At 51.1% G+C, this 22,666-nt stretch overlaps 1 protein-coding gene across 1 annotated transcript in view; it reads right to left on the reverse strand.

Annotated features, from left to right (window-relative positions):
- Positions 1–22,666, reverse strand: part of CMIP (c-Maf inducing protein) — a 259,420-nt gene that overhangs the window by 69,273 nt on the left and 167,481 nt on the right. The window contains exon 3 of the mRNA XM_023528591.1: positions 12,965–13,015. Within this exon, the coding sequence (XP_023384359.1) occupies positions 12,965–13,015 (51 nt within the window). The remainder of the gene's footprint in view (positions 1–12,964; positions 13,016–22,666) is intronic.

The following is a 22,666-nucleotide window of genomic DNA, read 5'->3' on the forward strand; positions in this document are numbered from 1 at the left end:
AACAGAACGTGGATCAGATAGTGTGCTGACTCCTGGTATATATCAGTTCGGATCTTTCTCCACGGCAATATGTAATCCAAAAAAAAAAAAAAAAAAATGTAGAGAGATTTATGCTGGTCCTCTGTTCTTGTTGCTTCGTTCCTCATTTTGTTTTACGAAAAGGGCATCACATTGTACCTAAGTCTCTGCATCTTGCTTTTTCTAACACCTGGTGGAAATCGCTCCATATAAATTAGTGTAGATTTTCCCACGCTGTGTATTTTTGTAAACTGCCTCAAATACCACTGGGCAAAGGGAGCATATACATTTAGAGAATGAAAATGAAGCGAATAGATGTCCTCCTGCCTGCCCTCAGCCCTCTGTGCAAATCTTCTTGATGGTCTTCCTGGCAGTTGCCATTAAGACACTGTGGCCGCCACACCTCAGCGACTGGGCATTGCCCTGGCCAGGGCTCTTCCTCAGGGGGCCACTGCCGGCCCTGTGTTAGCCTCTGCCGTCCAGCGTGTACCCCCAGGGTCCCTGAGAACACAGCCTACCTGTCTGGCTTCACCTTAATTATAAATGTGACACAGTCACTTCACACCCAAGGCATGGGTAAGATCCCACCTTTAAAACATTCTGTTTCAGAAGATCCTATTGTTTTCCAATGATTTTCCAATGATGTTACTGGTGCTGGGAGCCCCATGCAAAGCCTGAACCTAATATTAAAAACTGCAGTGGGGACCTCTTATTAATCATTAATAGGAATGCCATTTTCTGAGGAAACCCGCAAGTCATAGCAACCCACCAAATAAATTAAAAATGTGACTACTGTATGGAACCTGCTCTTCCTCCCGTGTGGGAGGGGCTGGCCCTTGGGGCTTCCCTCTGCTGAACCGCACAGCCAGCACAGGCTGTTTCCTCTGGGCCCGATAAAGGGAAAGCTCTAGCCCAAATAAGGAGTTCCCTGCTCAGCTTCAAGACGGTAGCATCTTAACAGGAGCCTCTGCTGTTTGTTTGACTAAGAACTTTATCTAGTGCTCACAGTACCTCAAAGGGCATCACATCTGTCAGTCCCTTTGTCTGGGAAGCCTCCATTCCTTGTCAGGCTGCCTCCTCTGGGCTGCAGCCATGGCTCCTTCTACAAAGGGCCTTAATTTATGAGCACCCTGGAAGAGGATCCAGTTCCCTGATTTATTTACAGCTGATCCCCAATGTGCGTAGTCAGGCAGGTAGTGATGGTGTACTTGAATCTAAGGTAAGGCATACTCCTGCCTTCCAGGGCAGGGGGTCTTTACGCTGGGGCTGCTCCTTCACTGTGGAGGAAGGCCCCTCAGAAAGGCACACCAAGAACTCTACTCACCCAGGGGAAGTCCAAGGTAGAGCCCAGGAGCAGGACTTGGAGGGTGTTCACCATGGTGAGGTCTAAGTTACCTGCACAAGTGGAGGAGATGCTGGCAGAGTAATCCAAAAGCTATAGTTATGTTCAGCCATTTATGCCTGATCTTAGGCCAAGAGGGACCCAACAGCAGGGCCTAACAGACACAGAAAGAAACTCAGGCCTGGGTCTGAATTCTGGCTCAGACACAAAGGAAAATTATTTACTCTGAGTCTGTTTTCTCAACTGTCCAATGGATATAATCCCTACTTCCCATGGACACTGTATGACCTAAATAAGTTAACACAGATGAAGTAGATAGAAAACAGTAGGAGCTCAATAAACGTATATTGGTCTTTCCTCAAACTACTGCACTGGTTCTTGAACTCTGGTCTGTATCAGAATCACTTGGAGGGCATGTAAAACATAGCATGCTGTACTCCCCAGTTTAGAAAACATCTTCAAATTTATGAGACAAGACTTGCATTTCTAGTATGTTCCTAGGTCATGCGGATGCTGCTGGTCTGGGAACCCCACTTTGAGAACCACTGAACTGTTGGTTCAAAACCCACTGGTCCATCATGCAGGCAGACCCGAGAGGAGGTGAGGACCATCGTGGATGGAAAGTCCAATGCAGGCATTGACGGAGGCTTCAAGAGCTAACAGATGTCAATGGGCAGCTTGACTCTGCCATCTTTGGCCAATGCTGAATTGGCCCCTGACCTCCCAGGTGTGCTTTTTAGGGTCCACGTGCTCCCGGACATCTGCTCCAGCCCGGAGGTCAGATTCGGCCCATTCTGCCAAGAACCAGTGTGGCCCAGCCCCCACCCAGAAATAAACCACCTTGGCCTCCTGCTACCTCTGCCAGGGGTGGCTTCAGCCCCCTTGAAAGAGGCCCTCTATTCATTTCAAGGTCTTCTGCAAAACTGTCTATTGGTTCTAAGAAGGCACCAGGGCCCTCCGGGAAGCAGGGCTGCGGCAGTTCTGCCTTGTCTCCTGGTCAATTAGCCTCTCTCCCAAATACCTTTCCACCCAGAGGGTTCAGCTGGCTGCCCCACGGGGTATTTTCTCATCGCTGTGTGAGGCAAGGACCTAACATTCCTCTGTGGGGACAGGTACTGCTCTTTTTGGAGTCTCTGTTTGGCCTTGTCTCCAAGCCAACAGGTGGGCAGGAGTCTCAGGGCAAACACAGAAGGCAGGCCAACCTCCCCTCAGAGACTGGACCCCACCTTCCAAACACAGACCAGCATCCTCATCTCAGGGGTGCAATACCCACCGCCCAGCATCTAAGGGGTCTGCTGCGATTCCTGTAGAACAAAAAGGTCTTGCTAGTCAAGATACTGCCTCACATTTGTTTTAAAGACTTCTCTAAAGAGAGAACGGGAGAAAAAAAATTCTGCCTTAAAGGGCAGGAAAAAAGTTCACCCGCAAACCATTTACGTGAGAAAACTTCCTTATATGGTTCAGTGACTCATCAGCCCTTATCAAAGTGTGCGTAGGATGATACGCAAAAGCTCTGGACCCCCCTTCCTTGTCTGAGAAAAGGCAAAATCCACAATGCACTTCTTTCTTAGCCGTTTGAAGAGCCAGCTATCAGGTGCCATTCCGGAGGCCCAGGGAAGACCTTCCCACAGGAGGGGTAGGGGTGTCTAGGATGTCCCAAAGCCCAAGGCTAGCCCTCTGGCAGGGGCTGGGGAAGCCCTGGCTGGGGTAGGAGGGTGCAGGGAAAGGCTTGGGGTCCCAGGGACAGGGTGCAGACCTAGCTCCTCCACTTTCCGCTCTGTGGCCTGGGGCAGCTTATTCCACCCAGGCCCCCTGGCTCCAGATTCTTGACCTTTCAAGGGCAAATGGTTAAAGGGGTAAGGATTAGGTAGCAAAGAGCCTCTTGCTGCCTCTGGTCCATCAATGGTAGGTGCTCGGGAAATGCTTGTCCTTTTCCTCAGAAACTCAGTTTCTCCATCTAGACAACAGTGTTTTACTGAAAGACCTAAAGTCCCATCAAGTTTGACCCCTTCCTAAATGAACACTGCAAAACTGTAAAAACTGACAAAGGAGATCTGTATGTGCTGCCATGGAGAACTCGCCACCAATGTAATTAAAGGGTAAAGAGGCAAAGAACACAACAGTGTGGGTAATAAAACCTGTGTGGTGTTTAAAAAGGAATATTCATAAAAAACTTCGGAGAGGCCCCATGGGGCTGCTATCAGGACTGCCTTTCGGAAAACTTGAGTTGGGGGAGAAGACTGCATTTTATACCTTTCTGTACTTTTTCGTATTACCACACACATGCATAACTTTCATTTGTCTTAAATGTGAACAGAGGATACCTGGGGGAGGGGTGAGGAGCTGGAAAGCGGGCACGAGGGAATCTTCTGGGTGATGGGAATTTGGGTCGTGGTTATTCAGGTGAATACAACAGTGAAAACTCACCACACTCAACAGTTAAGATTGTGCATTTTGTTACATGAAAATTATACATCCATTTTTTTAAAACTTAAAAAGTATTAATAGAGGTTTATAAACTGGGATTTTTTTTTTTAGTTCTTTGTCCTTTTCAGTATTAAAAATGTGATTTTTAAATATCCTGTGCCTTAGGACTCTTGTACATTGCTGGCGGGTATATAAATTGCTATGACCCCTTTGGAAAACTGTTGGGTAGTGTCCATTAAAGGGGACCCCATGCCTGCCGTGTGGTCTATGGTCTTTAGGATGTGGACATACATTTGCCAAAAGAGACAGAATACCATGCAGCAAAGCACCAAAGCGAATGAATAAATTACTGCTACACATGACAGCACAGCTATTATCTTATAAACATAATTTTGAGCCAAAGGAGTCAGGCACAAAAGAGTTCAGCCTGCATGATTCTATTTATGTAAAGTTCAGATATATGAAAACTAAACTATGCTGCTAGGAGGCAGGATCGTGGTTTCCCGTGGTGGGGGTTGGGGTGCGGGGAACACAGAGACTGGAGGGGCCGAGGGGGCTCCTGCGAGGTAGTCATGCTCTGTTTCTCGATCTGGGTGCCAGCTACATGGATCAATTCTGTGAGAATTCATCCAGCAGTATTCTTTTAATCTGTGCACTCTTCTCTATATATGTTATCTTTTAATAAAAAGATTATTTAAAAAACAGGCCAAAATGCCCCATGTCTATTCCAAAGAGAGCAGTGGTTGGGTAAAGTGGACACCATTGCGAGGTCCTGGCACTTGCCTGCGGCTTCTCTGCCTCTGTGGCCCACATTTCCCAACCCTCTCCAGGTCCACAGTAATGCCACCTCCCACTGGCAGAAGACAGACAGACCCTCCATCCTGGGTTCGAACCCCAGCTCTGCCTGGTTCCAGCTGCGTGATGTGTACAAGCCTTCTGCCCTCTCAGCTCCTCCTTCGAGACGAGTCTAATTAAACTCAGACAAGGTTGCAAGAGATCACACACGTGCGAGCCCCAGCACAGTGCCTGATATTAGCAGGCACCTAATAACTGTTCTCTCCACCTAGTGTAAAGAAAGCCCACGAGAGTGTGAGCTCTGCTCCTGAGGCTGCCCTGCCCTCCGCCACTTGTTAGCTTCAATCCCTGAAGTCTCCCTTGTTTTTAGTTACAGGGTCCCTGATGACACACTGAGGGGCACAAGCTATGCCTGGGAGTCACTGAAGACTGTGGTCCTCCAGAGGGACCAGCAGCCTGGGCCCCTGTGGCCTTCTCTCAGTCCCACTGAGCACAAGTGCTGATGAGGCCTGGCTGGTCACCTCTGTAAGGGCCTCTGCGCTCTGGGGCTCAGTGCCATACTGCTGAGGCCCCCTCCTGAAATCTTGGACCGTGATGGGCCCCCTGCCGTGTGGGGAAAGCCTCTCCTTTCACAGCGCTCTGCTGAATCCCTTGATCCCTTCTTAGTAGGTCACAAAGCCCTCTCTGACCAAGAGCCAGAAATTAATCCTGCCTTGTCAACCTGGATGAAGCAGACCTGTGGCTGGGCCAGTAAGAGCACTGAGACCACCTCCTACCCATCCTCGTCCTGCTTCCCTGTTTGACCTTCCTTCTCAGAGCCAGGACAGTTGACACTCATGACCGGAGGACTGGGAGGCCACTAAAGCAAGGGTGATGCGAAGCTTTCCCTCCCTCCGTCAACTCAGGGGGACGAGCAGGGCCTCCGTTGAGAAGAGCTCTGCCTCAGGGGAAAAGGGCAGTGACTGACTGGTGACGCTGTCATGGGCTCATCGGTGATGACGGCACACGCGCTACGCATGTGCCTCCATTCTCCGACAGCTGTGTTCCAGGACCCTTCTACACAAAGGGACACAGGGTGAAAAATAACAATTCACGTGGATCCAATACCCACATGGCAGGAGCTGTTCTAAGTTCTTTACAGCTATTAGCCCACTTAATCATTACAAGAAACTAAAGAGCTTGGTCTTATTACGAACCTCATTTTATTGAGGAGGAAAAGGAGGCACAGAGAGGAAAGTAACCAGTCCAGGGCCACACAGTCGGTAGCAGTGGTGGGGCCCAGCTCTGAACCCAGGCAGTTTGGCCCACAGCCCTCACCCTTGGGCATTGCAAAAATTATTCTTTTGGGAGCAAACTGGCAATATATGGTAAGAGCCATGAAAAAATACCCCTACTCTGCCTAGTAACCGCTGTTTTGGAAATCCGCCCTAAAAAAGTGGTTCAAAAGAAGTAAAAGCTTCGATACACAGATAATCACGTCTGCATTATCTACAATGAGAAAAGTGAGAACAGCCCAAGTGCCCAACAAGGGCGAGTCCATGCAGGCCTGGACACGTGCTGAAATGTTACGTCACAGCAGCAGGACCGTCTGTGCACAGATAAATGAAGCCTGTGAGGGCATCTGCAAGAGTGAACTCCGTCACCACGTGGGGACTGGCAGGAGCAGACTGGTTGTTGCCCTTGATGTGGCTGTAAAGATGTTTTCATGATCACTGTAAAAACGTAGAGAAAGAGAGCAGGAGACAGACAGACAGACAGGAGGGTGGTGGGGCAGAGTGGGGCAAGGCCACTGCTGAGGTGACAGAAGGGTGAAACAGGGGTCGTCTTCCCTCCAGGCAAAGGGACATTCTGGCCAGAGCGGGTGAGCTCAGCCAGGAGCCACAATGGAGGGCAGGAGCCCAGCACAAAGGGGAGTTAGGAGCAAGGCTAGGTCCAGGTACACTGAGCCTTAATGCTGGAATATGGGGACAAAGGTGACTTAGTGTGTTTGGGGCTGATGCGGAAGCGGATTTGTGCTGAGCTTGACCTTCTCAGGCTGGGAACAGGTGTTCTGACTGTGGTATGGGATAGGGCAATCAGCCCTTATCCATGCCAAGCAGGGGGATTGCCAAGTCAGAGGTAAATTTGCATAATCCTCACAGTGACGTAGGTGAGATTTACAGAAAAATGTAAAGCTCTCATGAAATGCCTCCTGAAACAAAAATACCAAGGCCTAAACATGCAAATCACGAGAACGGAAGAGCTGAGGGGACAATTGGGAAGTGCAGGCTCACAGGTGTGAGGAATGGTCTGCTGTGTACGTGTGCTTGCATGTGGGCACTCACACACATGTGCAGTTGGCAGCCATGCTCCCAGTGGTTAAGATCCCAGGCTCTGGAATCAGTCAAACGTGTCGAAACCCCAGCTCTGCCATCTAATAGTTATGTGACCTTGAGCAAGTGTTTTAACCTCTCGGCCTCAGTCTCCACATCTGTGAAAAGGGGAAATGGGAGGATGAGGTTCCTCCTCGGGGTTGTGAGAACTCAACAAGGTGATACCTACTCGGCACAGAAGCAAGCGCCTGACAAGGTGATGATGGCCACCTGCGGCTGGAGGGAGACTTGGGGCACGTGTGCTGGGAACGTGCGCCCAGGGGGTCTTCAGTGGGGCAGGGAAAGCTGTCGAGGGGCCACAGCTGCAGGTCTAGCAATGGCTCTTCCCTGGCGAGGAAAAGCCTCGGGCTCCCACGTTCAAGAGGAGAGAGGGAGGTGGGTCCAAGAGGAAGGTCAGAGTTGGGAGTGACAGCACCCACTAGAGGGTCCCACCCTTCCCCCAGAAGCTCCCCCTCAGAGGAGGGGCATCAGCTCAAGGGGCCTTTTGTCCCTCTAACCTGTTCCTTAGGAATCCTGGCACCACCTAGCGCCTCTCTCCCTGTGTGGGAACAGGGGTGGTGGTTTAGCCTTCCCAAGAGGGTGGCCTGATGAGAGAGAGAGAGAACATAGGCTTTCAGCCCCCACGGTCTCCACTTCTGAGCCTCTGGTTCTTCACCTGCCCACTGGGGACCCTGACAGTGGCTGTGCCTCAGCGGTGGCTTTGGGCATAGGATGGGCTCACCCAGGGCCTTATGTGGAAGCTAGATTCTAACATCTTTAGGAGCCAGCTGTCTTTGGCAATGTCCTTTGTCCCCTGAGATGAGTCTCTCCTGACACTCATCTATGAGACAGGGTAGTGAAGACCTTGCAGAACTGTTATGAGGATTAAGGGAGCTAAAGTGCACGAAGTGCCAAGCACAGTGGTGCTCAACACCTCACAGCCTGCGCCGGGCAGGGCCTCCTGAGGACAGACTTTCCACCATCCTCAGTTCTTACAGACGCGCCACGCGGCGCGTACATGAGGCACTGGGAGGGGGCTGGGAGGGGAAGGAGGGGTTGGGCTGACTCACCAACACTCAGGAGACACACAAATAAAGGTGCATGTGATGATGCTCCCACAGCACTGTTCCTGTGGGCCTCTTTTCTAACTGCTTCACCATCAACAGAGCAGCCCATCCTGACAAAGACCCAATGAGGGAGGTACAGGTATTATCCCCATTTCACAGAGATGAAAACTGAGGCCCAAATAAACACACTCCATACCCAGTGCACTTATAACACAGTCGGTCAGTCCACCCCTCCCTCCCTCTCTCTCTCTCTCACACACACACACGTTGTGCACACAAACCCCACATTCCACCTTCCTTCTCTGTACGGAAGAGGGACAGAGCCCTGGGGTGACCATGAGGCTTTGGCCACCGCAGGGGCTTGGGAAACGCTGCTGGGGAGGAGGCAGTGTGGCCCAGGCAGGCAGCCAGAGGGGATGAAACCTGGGCTGGGATCTTTCCGGAGCCGAGTGCGTTCCTCTGCCCAGCAGCCCTGGGACGGGAAAACGGGCCAGCTTCTTGTCTCACACAGTCTGCTCCTTCATCCTCAGCACGTGGGCTCAGCCCCTGGGGCTGTTCTTAGTGACCCAACTTCCCCTGGGGATAAAATCATTTGGGGTTTCAAGACTTCTGTGCAACAGCCTGAAGAACCCGTCTCAGGAAGTGAAAAGGCAGTTTTTCAGAGCTGGAGGCACCAGAAGTGCCACGCTGGCTATGCAAAGCAGGTGTATCTTGCTTCTTGGGCTCCTTTATGGGCCTGGTGCATGTCTCCTCCCAGCCGGGTACTCAGGGCTTGTCACCTCGAACCCTGGGCATAGAAACAGACTGATCCTCTCACAGCTGTGTAGACCCTGCCCTCACAGCCTGGAACACACTCTTAGCCCAGTCACAAACCAGGCTGTCCCCTCACAGCCTTGCACACACGGACAAGCCTGTCCTCTCACGGCCTTGTACGCAGACAGGCCTGTCTCCACAGGACCTGGCCTCCAAGGTGCATCTCTGCATGAGGAACGAGGCCTCATTAACTCAGTACAACTGTTTGTGCTTCTGTACCCCCGGGAATTGGCCTCAGGGGCCAAACCACCCAAACCAAACAGGGCTGGCCTCCGCAGGGAGGCTCTGCTCCAATGGATGCTGGGAGGACAGAAGATGCCATCCCGCTGCCCGGAGTAACAGCCTCCTATCCTCCTTCCTGGGACCAGAGATGCTGTTCGTCTTCCTCCAAATCTCCCTGACCAGCACTGGCCAAAGGCGGAATGTGGGAGCCTGGGAGGAAGAACAAAGCTGCTCGGGTGGGGAAGCGGGAAGGAAGCAGGTCCTGAGGACTAGGATGCTGTGGGTCAAACCTGCTCCCCTTAGGGTAGCTTTGGGACCTTGGCATGACTTAAATTTCCTCACTTGGAAATGTCACCAGCGACAGACTATTTAGTGAGACAGATGATGTTCACTCAATACATGGTGCCCAGTGCTGAGGCAATGCCCCAAATGGACTGCAATGACCTGTGACTGCATGTAAACACACTAGAATTCAGAGCTGCAGCCATTAAAACAAGGGGCTTACGAGGGCGGAGCAGCAATTGGCAAGAATATTATATAGATATTTTATTTATACTCTGCTTTGTTTGACAACACAATATGAGGTAGCTTCTACAGCAGCTTTCACAACCGTTTTTCATTATCATCCCACTAAGGAGCCTTTTTAGGCTCCCCACCTCCCATATGCCATCCTCCCTTTGAAATGAAATACTAAAAAATAAGATTTTGTTGAGCAGAGTTGAACTTTGAGGGGCCACACACAATTATAATAACTCAAGGTTTTTTAAGCCCCAAACAGTTTTGGCTCCCTTGGGGGCAATATCGCCCCTGTTGAGAATGCTGTAGAGATACCAGTAAAACTCGATAAAAACTAAATCGATGGAAACACAGGATTTAAGAGATAATGTTCTTTACAATTAAAAGAAGGTATTCTCTGTGTGTTGCAGCTACAATATGCAAACACGTATTGGTGCAGGGGAAAAAAAGACAAAAACAACATTTAGAAAATTCAAAAACTTTAGCCAAGCTTGTGGGATTTCTGTAAGTCCTTAATTTTGATGTTCTTTTGATTTCTTTTTTTTTAAACAAACAGAAAAAAAAAAAAAAAAAGATAAGGAAAAACCCAAAGTGGTTGGGTATAAATATGGAGGACTGGCTGTATCAAGAGAAGTAGATGATCACATCCTGAGTAGGTTGAAGGGTCCAAAGGAGGTTGAAGTCACAGCTAGATTAAGCTGGAGGCTAGGCAGACCCACCGATCTGTACTAAAATCTGCTGTGTGACTATGAGCAAGTCACTAGACCTCTCTGAACCTTAGTTCCTTCATTTGCTGAATGACAATGAACTCCAGGAAAGCACCTAGCCATGCCTGACACATTTCAGGTACTCAGTAACTCCACGTGAATAAACGAACACTTGTTAGGATCTATGCAGACCACAAGACGAGTAAACTGCAGGACCAGGACTCGAATCCAGCTCTCTCGGTTCACTTGTCGGCAGTGCCTGCAAAACACCTTAGCTGACTTTGCCATTTTAAAAGGAAGGTGAGCATACCTTCTCCAATCTCATCAAAACTAGGTGACAAAGAGGCACAGGAATGAAATTAAATTGAAGACACTGAGATATCACTGCCACCTGGTGGCAGCATACCTAAATTATAGGGGGCGGGGGAGTGTCAAAGGGGAAGAAGAGCCAGTAACTTACACGTGCCTGTGACACAATCAATCGAATGCTTATACAGTGAGAACGAAGGTCACCGTCCACCACCTGGCTGAAGAGCCACACAATGCCAGACATTTGCCGGTTCCTTGACACCCTAACCTAGGTTTCCTGGATGCTCTCTTTTTTTAATTTAACTGATTAAATTTAACAACCATACAAAAAACAAATGCCACCAAAATGAGTGTGGACATCCAGATCTTCATGAGAACTACAAGAAGCCCTTGGATCCCCAATTCTGTACTTTCTTAATCAATTGTCTGAAGCCCACATGCAATCCTTGACATTTGAATGTGTTTCAAGTTTGTCACTTTCAAATCATTTTTCTAGACAGTCTCCTGAAATTCAACTTTCTATGCCCACCATTTCGATCATCACGGTAGTCACAAATTTCACAAGCACTGCCTTTCAGTGTTCCTGTAGGTCAATGGAGAAAAAAATGCTGACAAGGGCAAAGCGGAAAGCAGAGCTCCATGATACACGGCCTCTCCCTGACACTGGTCTTGGCCACCTTTTCAATAAGGCGTTTTCCCAACCTGTTGGGTAAGCTGTATACATCGCTAAGTACTTTCTGCTCCGTCCTGAACTAAGAAAAAAAAGCAAGACAATCATTTACTGAGGGCCCACATGGAAACACACATGGAGAATGGAGAGGAGACTGTAAGCAGCCACTGTCTGGGGCAGTGAGATGGCCTCCTCCCTTAGGTGGCTGCCATCCATTATCTTCCCTCCCTCTTCTTTGCTCTGGCATTTAACTCCCAGATGGCCCCCAGTAGGTCCTGATGTATGTTCTGCCTGTCCTGGGACACATCCGGCCACAGAGAGCCATGCCTTGGGACAGTCTCCCTATGGAGATCGAGCTCTCAACAGGACCTGCTGACTCCGTGAGCAGACATGTGCCACCATGCCTTATTAGCTGCCACCAGTGCCTTCCACCTACATTCAGACGCCTAACAGGTATGGGAAAGGTGTAGGTCTGAACCCTGCCCCAGGCCCCTACCAGCTGTGGGAGCTGGGCTCACCTTTCCCACATAAAATGGGAACAAGGGTAATAATCAGCCTTATGAGGCTGTGGCAAGGGTAAAATGGACCTGAGCTTAGCTGCAAGTTCCCGGCACAGAGAAGGTACTCAATAAATGCTAGTCCTTTCCCTTAGCAGCCCCAACTTGGAGACTCACGCTCGGCCTCTGAGACTGCCACACGGGCAACAAAGCGAGAGGACCTGCAGCTGTTACAGGGAGTGGGGAGGAGTGGCCCTCTTTGAGACCAGGAATGTAATTTTCCGGGGTTGTATTTCTGTCCTTGGCCTGGCTGTGACGAGAGCCCCTCCAGAGGCATGAGAGGAATTCTGAGTGTCCCCTCGATCATCCCGAGATGGCACATGGCCTTAAATCCTACATAGGGCCAGCCTCTCATCCTCCACAGCTCTCCAACCTACAGTAAAAATAATAGCTCAGGACATGTACCGGTCGGTCATTCCAGCCATACCCTGCTGGCTCCGTGAGGCCACAGGCCTGTCATAGCTTGTTCTAAACTGAAAATCAGAAGGCAAGAGAGACAAGGAGGCAGGGCGCATAGGGAAGCTGCCATGCATGCTCCACACTCCGATTCCGAGCCACGGGGCAGGACGTGGACTCTGCGGGGGCAGGGAGGACCTTTCTCGCAGATATGGCCCCTGGCTCTTGAAAGTGACCTGTAAAAGACTACTTTCTCTTATGTGCTAGAGGACTCTGGACCATCTTATGCAGAGCTACAACCGGGAAATAAGGCAAAAAAAACCAGGCAACTGAAAGGGAGTGAGGACTATATGGAAACTTGGTTAGGTTTTTGAATGTCTGGTAAATTTACCTTTGGTATCACCTTTAGAAGTTATTTTCAAGGCAGCATCCTGAGCCCCTGAAGTCCTGCTTCCCCCAGCCCCTCAGGTGAGCCCCTGTTCTAAGAGCAAGCAGTTCTACATCCTTTTGGAATCGGGCACAATGCTGTAAGGATCACAAGCAAAGACAAGGGCCAATGGGGCAAGAATGCCACTTCGGCATGGCACGGAGAAAGGTATCCAATAACAGAGCGTGAAGGGAGAGAGGCCTTGACACAGTGGAACAAGGCTCCTCAGTTATGCAGTCTGGGAGACAAGAGATCTCTGCCTTCGTGCCTCTGGGTAACAGACCAGCTCGGAGCCATGCCAGGGACGGAGGTGACCACCCTAAATGAGCAACTGAGTCAGGACTTACCTTCCACTGCAGAGAATGGAACCACTGGTCTCGCAGGTAGCTGTTGGCAGCCTGAAAGACAAGAACAGGACAGCAAGGTCCGGTCACTGGCTTTAGCATTTCAGAGCATTTTACAGGCCAGCACAAGAGCCCCAGCCTGTCTGGCCAATAGGGTCTGCTCTGTGACCCTAACAACCTTCTGAGGAATTTGCCAAGCTGAACCCTTTGAGTACAAAACCAAAATAGAAGTGATAACCAGGGGGACTTTTCTGAAATAAGACCTCGCTGCCATCGTGTGCTTATTCTGCTAAGGTAGGCTTGACTTCAGACACTGGTGTCTGCAAGAGCTATAACTAACTGCACACTTATCTTGACCCTTTCAGGATCACAGGAGGGGCCCAGATGAATTGGAATGCGGTATGGTGGTAGGATGATGATGGTGGGAGCTGTCTGAGTGCTTCCTTTGTACGAAGCACTACTCCAGGCACCTGGTGGTTGTCATCAGCCCTCACAACAGCCCTATCAGGTGGGTGACAAGATGCCTGTTTCACTGAAGGAAATACTGAGACCCTGGGATCTCACATCAACTACTTCAAACTCAGGTAGTCTAGTTCCCAAGCCTGGGGGTTTAACCACTGCACTTCCTGCCAGCTGCAGAAAGTCATGGTAGAAAGCAGCCAGCCTTGAACTCAGGTGGACCTGAGTTAAAAATCACTGGGAAGAGAGCAAAACACACCATCCTAGTTCAGACAGCTTGGGCAACTCAGCCTTAATTTTCTTATCTGTAAAATGGGGACAATGACTCTGATTGCAGGAATGTCATGAGGACTGGGAATGATCCCTGTAAGCATCTAGAAGCATGCTGGGCACACAGTAGGTGATCAAACAGAAACGCAGCCACTGTTATTGTTAATCATCACCATCATTAAGTCTTCTCAAATACAGTGTGGGCCGAGGAAGGCTCTGTAGACTCTGATGCATGTCGCTGCTGCTCTCACCCCCAGTTCTAGCAGATTTGCTGATACCAACAGTAGTGTTTAAGGAACATTCAATGCGCACCAGACGCAGCGCTAAGCCCTACACATGGATTGGCTCATTCAGTCCCTGCAGGGGAAGCTGGCACTGTCGACAGCTCACCTCTATGGCGCAAATGAGTAAACTGAGGCTTAGGAGGTTAAAAACTTTCCCGCAAGCTCACAGGCAGCAGGTATGAGGCCAGGACTTGAAGCCAGGCGGCCTCACGCTGTGAACCACACTGTTATGGCAGTCCAAGTTTTCCAAGTTTTCCACCCCACAGGCAGAGAAGGAAAAAAAATGCATCTGTTCCTGCTGGACTCCGTGGCCCTCTGCTCCAAGTGATCCTGACTCTGCCGGTCAAGAGACTCTCACAAAGGCCAAAGCCTCTCTCTAAACGCGAAAGTCCACCCCACCCAGGCACACACAGACATGTGCATGCACAGACGTATACAACTCTGGGTCACCCTCAGTCAAGGAGATCCAGGTCTCTCCACCTCTGCACCCTGATCCCCACGGAAACATCGGCTGTTCTGCCAGGGCAGAGTTTGGGGAAGTCTCTGGGCTTGAACAAACAAACCAGTTCAGTGGCCAATGCAGCAGAGAATCAGGTTCAGAGACTCATTCCAAACCCCGAGTAGAGTCACACCAGAACTCGGTGCCTGAGTGGGGAGTGGGCTAAGGGACACCCTCTAAATGATGCAGGGACTTCTGTGGTGGCTGATTCTCCAACAAACCTGGGTTCAAGTCTGGGTTCTTCCATGGTCTAACGGTGTGACCTGGAGCAAGTTCCCTTATGATACAAAGCCTGTGACATATGACTGGCATCTGCCACAGGGACCAGCAGTATCCCAAAGGGTCTGTGGCTCAGTCACCTCCTGTCAAGTGCTGAGCCAGCTCTGTGGTCCTGTGACAATTCTTGTTCATTAGGATGATAAAATACATCCCATGTTCACGGAGAGCAGTGCCAAGATCCCAACAATGAGATAATCCATGTAAAATGCTTACTTAGCGCAGAGCCCGGCACGTGCAAACACTCTACGGACGGCAGTGATCAGTATCAGCGGCAGCCATGGCCTGTGGTGTGCTAATAAATGTGTGACAACAGGCTCTCTGGGATAAAAAATATCACTGATCACGTGTGCTGACTTCTGTGCTGTGAATGATGGTACCTTGGCTGATTCTGTCCCCGGACCAGAGTTGGGAAGAGATGCATACTATCAGCTCTCAGAAGCCGGGACAAGCCAGTCTGAGTGGCTTCAGCACGCTCTCGGTCCACAACCAGGTCTCTGCTTTTTAACACACTGAGGTGGTCAGAGAAAGGGCAGGTGTGGTAGGCCGAATAAAGGACCCCCAAAGATTGTAAAAATCCTAATCCCCTGTGAATATATCTTAGGGGGACAAGGGGCTTTGCAGATGTGATTAAGAATCTTGAGAATGAGAAGACTATCTGGGCGAGCTAATGTAATCACAAGGGTCCTGAAAAGAGAGGCAGGAGGTCAGAGTCAGAGATGGAAGTAGAGGCCGGATGGTGTGGCCATGAGCCGAGGGTTGCGGGCGGCCTCTAGAAGCTGGAATCGGCAAGCAAACAGATTCTCGAGCTTCCAGCAGGAACCAGCCTTGGAGATACCTCGATTTTAGCCCAGTGGGGCCCATGTTGGGCTTCTGGCCTCTAGAACTGAAGATAATAAATCTGTTTTGTTTTAACCACTAAATTTGTCATCATTTGTCACAGCAACAGTAGGAAATGAATCTAGGAGGTACTGCCAGGGGGGTTTAGTGCTAACATGGGTTGTTCCATTGGTTCCGAGGGTCCACAGTGGGCCTGGGCAGTGCCTAGAAGGCGTCACTGGCTGGATTGAATGGCCAAGTGCAGACAGAAAGGAAGAGGAGAGGGAGAAAGAAAAGGGACCCTCATTTCTCCCTCTTCAGGGCCACTGGCCCCACCATGCTGCCCTATAAATACATGACTGTATGTGACCACCACAGTATCCCCAGGGCCTGAGGCATCAGCAAAACATGTTGAATGAGTGAGTGGACTATGAGCTCCTGGAGGGCAGGGTCTTATTCCCAAATCCCCAGCATCGATCAGCAGTACCGGGTACCATCAGGGCTGGCTGCACACAAACAGGGCAACGAACGGAGCACAGTATAGGTGGTGTTTAGTGGTAAATGCTGACTCCCTTCCTCCACCTCAGCAACCAAATCTAACAGAGACCTGTCTCCCCTATGACCAGGCCAGCCCTTCCCGCTTTAAGGGTACCTCCCACGTGTGAGCCTCCATAAGGGATTTTTAAGGGGGCCTCCCAGCCCCTCTGCTGGCCATGTGTGAGCAGAGGACCCAGCAGGGTCAATCAGAAAAACTCTTGCCCAGGACTTGGGTCTTGAGCAAAATGGTGCCAAGATGAGAGGTTTGAGAATTCATTATGAGGTAGGGGCTGGGACATGGTCCCCCAACTGCCTCTGCTCCAATCCGTTTCCTAATAAGCCTGTTCTTCAGGCTCTCACCAATCCTTCTAGTATATTCCTTTCCTGCTTGAGATAGCTTGTGCCCACTTCAGCTGCTTGCATCCAAGAGTCTTGATGGATCTGTATGGACCCTCTGGACCTTTCTTCCTTCTCAAAAGTCTATGTTCCCATGCATCTTCCCTGCAGCTGTCTGTCCAGAAGAAGCCAACCAGCTCCCAGAGCAGCGGCTGCTTCTGGTTACGCCACAACCTCTCCTGGCATTCCCCAGGTCCCAGAGCTCACACGCCAGGTGATTTCTAGCCCTGATCAACAGATTTTCTCCTGCCCTCACGCCCGGTTGGCTCCTGCATTTCACAGAGGTACCCGCTGTCTAGAAGGAGCAGGAAGTTTCTTCAGTGACACTGACCACCACCTCGCCTGCCTCTGTCACCTCCCCTTTCATCCTAACCTGAGTTTTCCAAGTCTTTCCTCACAGGGGAGATTGAGAACCCTCTTCTCCAGACACATACGGCTTCCTGGCCAGTTCGACCCCACCCCCCATCCCCAGTGACTGTCTCAAACCTAGGAGGTCAGTGTGGCATATGGAAAAAAGGCAGGTTTAGGTGTGGCTTCAGCAGAGCAGATTGTGGATCCCAGCTGAACACACCTGTGTGACTTTGGACCTCCCCATCTGTATGTAGCACAGGTGCAGGAAGCCTGCTCTCTGTGCGGGGATTCACTGAGATCTCGCAGGTCAGTAACAACAGCCTGATGTCACTGAGCAGGCATTGTGCGAACCACCTTAAACACATCACTATGAAGTGAGGACGCGCATACTCCCATCTCACAGATGAGGAAACTGAGGTTCAGAGTAGGCTATAGGGCCCTGTTGCCCAGCCAGGAGTCTGATCCAGCCCCTGACCACACCATCGCCCTCACTGCCCACTGCTTCCCATCTGGCATGTGCTCACCCTTCTCGGCTTTCAAAACCCCTTGCCTTCCCTGATGCCTCGGCCAGGACCACCCTTCCTCCTCCACTTCCCTGCACCTCTTCCTGCCACTTGTAGGGGCCTTACGCCAACCCTGCGGTTTATCGACTCCACCCATAGGATTGGGAAAGGAGGCTGGATCCAGTAGGATTAACTGCAGCCTCCCCAGTGAGGCCAGTTAAAACGTCACTGAATGAATTAACTGCAGATAAAGCAAAGCACAAAGATGCTTTGTCAAGGAAGAGTCATACTGCCCGGCTCTCCTCTGCTCCCTCCCAGGCAGCAGGAAATGTCTCCTACCCAATGGGGGCTCACTGTTCTCCAGCCCGAATAGGAAGAGAGGCGGCCACATTCTCCCCTCCTCCCCTCTAGGCTGGCTGCACTTTGGAGGAAGACAGAGGCCTCAGCTGCACTTGTCCATTATAACAAATGAGGCTCTTTGAATCAGAGGCTCAAAGGGATTTCAAGGGTCACCCAGTCCAGGGGTTCTAAGCTTTCTGGGGATTTATGAGAACCTGAAACAAGCTATGGACTCACAGCCAAGTAAAGTACATATCTGTACACCACACACACATGCAGACACACACGGCACTGTGCAGGCAGTTTGATTATATCATCGACCACAGGTCAAGAACCTGACTCTAACCCAACCTTTCCTCTCCTGCCATGTTTCTGATGAGGAAACTAAAGCCTAGACTTGCTGTGGTCTCATCAGTGTCCTTCCCCCATGTTTCCAGCTCCCCTCTGGCACGTGGTAGCTAGACACAGCCAGGTGACTTGCTTTGGCCAGTGAACCTTGAGCTGATATGACCTGTGTCACTTCCGGTGGAAGCCTTTAAGAGGCAGTACACTATTTAGTAGATTCTCTTCCTCTTTCCCTGGTAACCAGGAATGTTCCAGATGATGCATGTTCCACCAGCTGAGCTCTCAGCTGACCCACCATGGACACTCAGCTGAGGGAGAAATAGTCCTTTGTTGTTTTGAGCCACTTAGAATTTGGGACTACTTGTCACTGTAACATAACCTAGCATAGTCTGACTTCCCTGGATGAACATATGGATGGATGGATGGATGGATGGATGGATGGATGGATGGATGGATGGATGGATGGATGGGTGAGTGAGTGAGTGGATAAATGGATAGGAGGGTGGATGGATAGATGGATGGGCACATGGATAAATAGGTAGATGGGTGGATGGGTAGATGAATGGAAGGGTAGATGGATGGACAGACAGATGGATAAACACATGGGTGGGTAAACAGATGAATAAAGCATCACTATACCCATTCTGCTCATTGAAGAATATGTCATGTGTAGCAGAATTTCAAAAGAACTATACAGCCTTGATAACTTCTCTTCTCCAAGTTGTATTTCACTACACTAGAAATAATCATGGCAGTTTTTTCCTGAATATCTACTATGTACCCAGCACAGTGCTAAGTATTTTACAGGTAATATCACTGATCCTCAAAACATCCAGGGAGGCAGGTATCATGGCTCCGGTTCACAGATAAATTAGAAGCCCAGAGAGGTTACTGCTGCTGTCCAAAATTACACAGGTAGAGAATGACAGAACTGGGCTGGGACTCAGGTCTGTCTGACGCCACAGCCTGCTCTCCCTACTGTCCACCCGAACATGAGAGCAACATGCTGGGCTCCACTGGGCTCCAGGAATTGGGCTGGGAAATCTGAAAACATTATACTGATGAAGGGGGAAGAGGAAGGACTTGGCGCCTGTTTCCATCACCAGGAGGTTCCACCCCACAAACATGAAGGTGGGCCAGACTTTCCTCCAGAAGAGGGGTGGTGGCTTGTGGCACAAAGGCAGCCTCACAACCACTTCCACTCTTGCTGATGGAGTCAGAAAGGCTGCAACAAGGGTAGGCCATGAAATGCTCCTTCCTTCAGTTTGTCTAGTTTCAAAGAAGGACAGAGGCTGCCGGGGGAAGTCCGGAATCCCTGTGCAGACATCTCTAAGTGCCGTCCAAGGAAAGGAGAGGAGACTGGGCTGCGCTTGGCCAGAGGTGGGAGGGTGGGGGGCAAGTTTCTGGACAGACTTCCCATACACCTTATGGGCGGCTGAGCAGGGATGACCCGGTCCCCTGGGTCACAGGGCACAGCTCAGAGTCCCGAGGGTCACTCAGAGGAGATGAGATCCGAGCATGGGAAAGAGGCCCTGGAAGAGGCAGGCCTGCTCAGGCCGGCGCCAACTTCTCTTAGTGATAAATCTTTCGAATACTGAAAGGGCCTCGTTCCAGGCAAATTCTGCTTAATTTCCTCTTCGAAAGTTGCCAAGTTCTCTCTCATTGTTGTATTGTCTTGAGAGGTGAGAAAAACAGCCAAGGGTACAGTGGGGGTGACTGTTCCCAAGTTCTCCTTCCCCGGCCCGACGTCTTAGGGAAAAAACAGCACGTGCTCTTTAGACCGGAAAGGTCCTTCTCTCCAGCTTCCAGTAAGGAGAAAACCCACCCTGTGCCTGCCTCGGCTGCCAGTGTTTGGGGTAAACAGTTGCCCGGCCTCCTGGGGGACTTTTGGAAACGTCACTGAGAAGAGAAGGTCTCGGAAACCACTCCAGAAGGAAGGAAGCAACTGCTCTCGGGGAAGGAGGCTCTCCTCGGTCTGGTGCCTCCCGCAGCCTTGTTTTAGTAGCAGTGGCCTGCTCCACTTCTCACTGCGAGGCAGAAATCCCCAGAAGATGATCTTCCTCCACATGGCTCTTTAACGCCCACCACCCTGGGGAGGGGGGCTGCCCAAGATGCTTTCGCAGCACCATTTATGTGCTTATGTAGTTCCCTCCTCACAATGAAACACCAGCAGAAAGGGCATTAAGGGAGGAAAGAAGATAAATAGGTCTTTTCTGCACCCAGGGATTCTAATAACATGGCATTAGGGAGTTCACGCTGAAAATCACAAAGCATCCAGAAACACACCAATTGGACCCAGCCTGGAAGGCTGGTGCTTTTGTCTGGCAACTGGACCTGCTGGCAGATTGCTGGGTGTCACCGAGTTGGGGAGACGGCATGCTTGCCTAAGAGCATCTCTTAACCTTCCTTGAACTCAGATAGGTCAGCTCCCCAAGGTCTGAGTGAGGCACCAAATTCCAACACCAACAAAGCAGCTTTGTAAAAAGGTCCCTGGGAGAGTGACAGAGATGGAGAGAATGGAGAGAGGAGAAGAGAGAGAGAGTTAAGTCAAGACACGCAGAGAGAAGGGCCAGGGTGGGGAGAGGGGCCTGGAGGAAGACACCAGAGAAAAAGAAACTGCAAGAGAAGCAGGGAGTGAGAGAAAAAGACAGAGAGAGAGAAAGGGGGTGGAGAAGGGGGGAAAGGAAGGGAGGGGAGACATGGAGAAAAAGTGTCAGAGATAGAGGAAAACAGATGCCATGGATACCGAGAACCTTCGAATGTGTGGGGGAGGGGGAGGGGGGAGAGCTGGGAGGAGAGGAGGGAAGGGGAGGGGAGGGAAGGGAGACCAGGCAGGTTTCAAGCCCCTGCCATCGCCCCTATGTAGACAGTAGCTGTGCTGCACCCAGCAGGATGGGACCCTGTTCAGGGATGCAGAGATGCAGAGATGCTGGAACTCTACAGACCCGCCTGCATTCTGAGGCCATCTCCCCTGGGAGGGGGCGTCCAGTGTATGGAGCATGGTTCAAAATGGAAAGTTCTAGGGTCGAGCTCATCCAATAGAACTTTAGGTGATGATGGAAATGTTCTTGATCTGTGTTGCCCAACACAATAGCCACTAACAATATGTGGCTACTGAGCACTCGAAATGTGGCTAGTGGAACAAGGAACTGCATTCTTAAGTTGAGTTAATAAATTACATTTAAAAGCAAACAACCCTGTGTGGCTAGTGGCTACTGCAGGGATAGCACCACTCAAGACACTGTCATCTGCTGACAACCAGCACTCAGACGAAGCTCCTCAAGTCCACCTTGCCCCTGAGCGCCCCCGGCTGCTTCTCAGGCCTCCCTCCCACCTGGAACAGGGAAAACTGCTCTGTCGTGCCACGGCTCTGGGTCTTGTCATGTGAATGAGGACAAGCCCAAAGCAAAAGAACCCACAGACTGCCACAACGACATGTGAGGAGTGCCCTGCCCTGCACCTCGGACCACCACCCTTGGGCTCCAGGTGCTCCCGGCCACTCCATAACCACATGGACCCCTCAGCCTGGAGTGGAGCCCATCTTTAAGGTGACCTGACACCCATTTATGTAACAAGATGGCCACACACCATGACCCATGAATCATGGGAGGCAGGGCAGGAGAGTGACAACAAGTAGGAAGCAAGGTAGAAGCTGATGGAAATGGCGGCGAGGGAGAAACAGAGGTGGGCGCACGGTGGGCACGGGCGAGATGCACCCACCTGGGCTCTGCTGGGTGATGGAGTAGAGGCTACCTCTGCTTCCTCCGCCCCAGCTGAGTCCAGCTCTGGATCCCAAGAGCTGGTGCCACCTTCTCCTCCTCCCACTCTCCTGTTCCAGCCCCTGGCCCCTGGGCTGTGAGGGCTGCCGTCCATTGGAGCAGGGGGGCAGTGAACATGGGGGATGCCGGAGCAGCTGCAGGCCCATCCGTCTGTCAGCACAGCGGGAGAAGCTCTGACGTGAGGCCACTGCTGGGTGCAGCCCCAGCCAGGCGAGTCATCACAGCCGGCCCGCAGCCACGGCCTGGGTTAAAGAGACATCCCAGGCGCCGCCCAGTGACACACACCTCTCCAAGCCTCACTGCCCCTCTGTCCCCAGGATGAGTGACACTCAGGGTACTTACTTCCTTGAAGGGACCACTGTCCTCCCAGATCCAGAAGCAATGAGGTCCTGTGCTGCTCCTACTGGCAGAGTGGGGACCACTATACCTAGAGAGATGGGGGCTCAGGGCCTCCTTTCTCTAGCTAGACTATTTCAAGGGTTTCTCTCTCTCCTGCTTCCCTCTGGGACTCACACATCCAGCCCTTTTTGCCCTGCAACCAGACTGATCCCTCTATTGTCCCCCTTACCCCTTAGGAGCTTTTAATGGCTCCCTATAGCCCTCACAATACAGCCACTGGTTCTTCACTCAGCTAACGAGACCTGTATGATCTAAGTGTGACCCAGTAGCTCTGGATGCATCCACGGGGCCCTGAACCCGCCTCCCTTCTCCTGCAGGGCAGCCAACAGCCCCTCCCCTACAAACATGCTTCATTCCCGGGTTCACTCTGCCCAGAGTGTGTGCCCACCATCTTGGCATACCCCCTTTATGCCCAGTTTCGATGTCACCATCCCTGGCACCCTGGGCCA

Source organism: Pteropus vampyrus, unplaced genomic scaffold (assembly GCF_000151845.1).
Source record: "Pteropus vampyrus isolate Shadow unplaced genomic scaffold, Pvam_2.0 Scaffold29, whole genome shotgun sequence".
In the NCBI taxonomy this organism is placed as follows: Eukaryota; Metazoa; Chordata; class Mammalia; order Chiroptera; family Pteropodidae; genus Pteropus; species Pteropus vampyrus.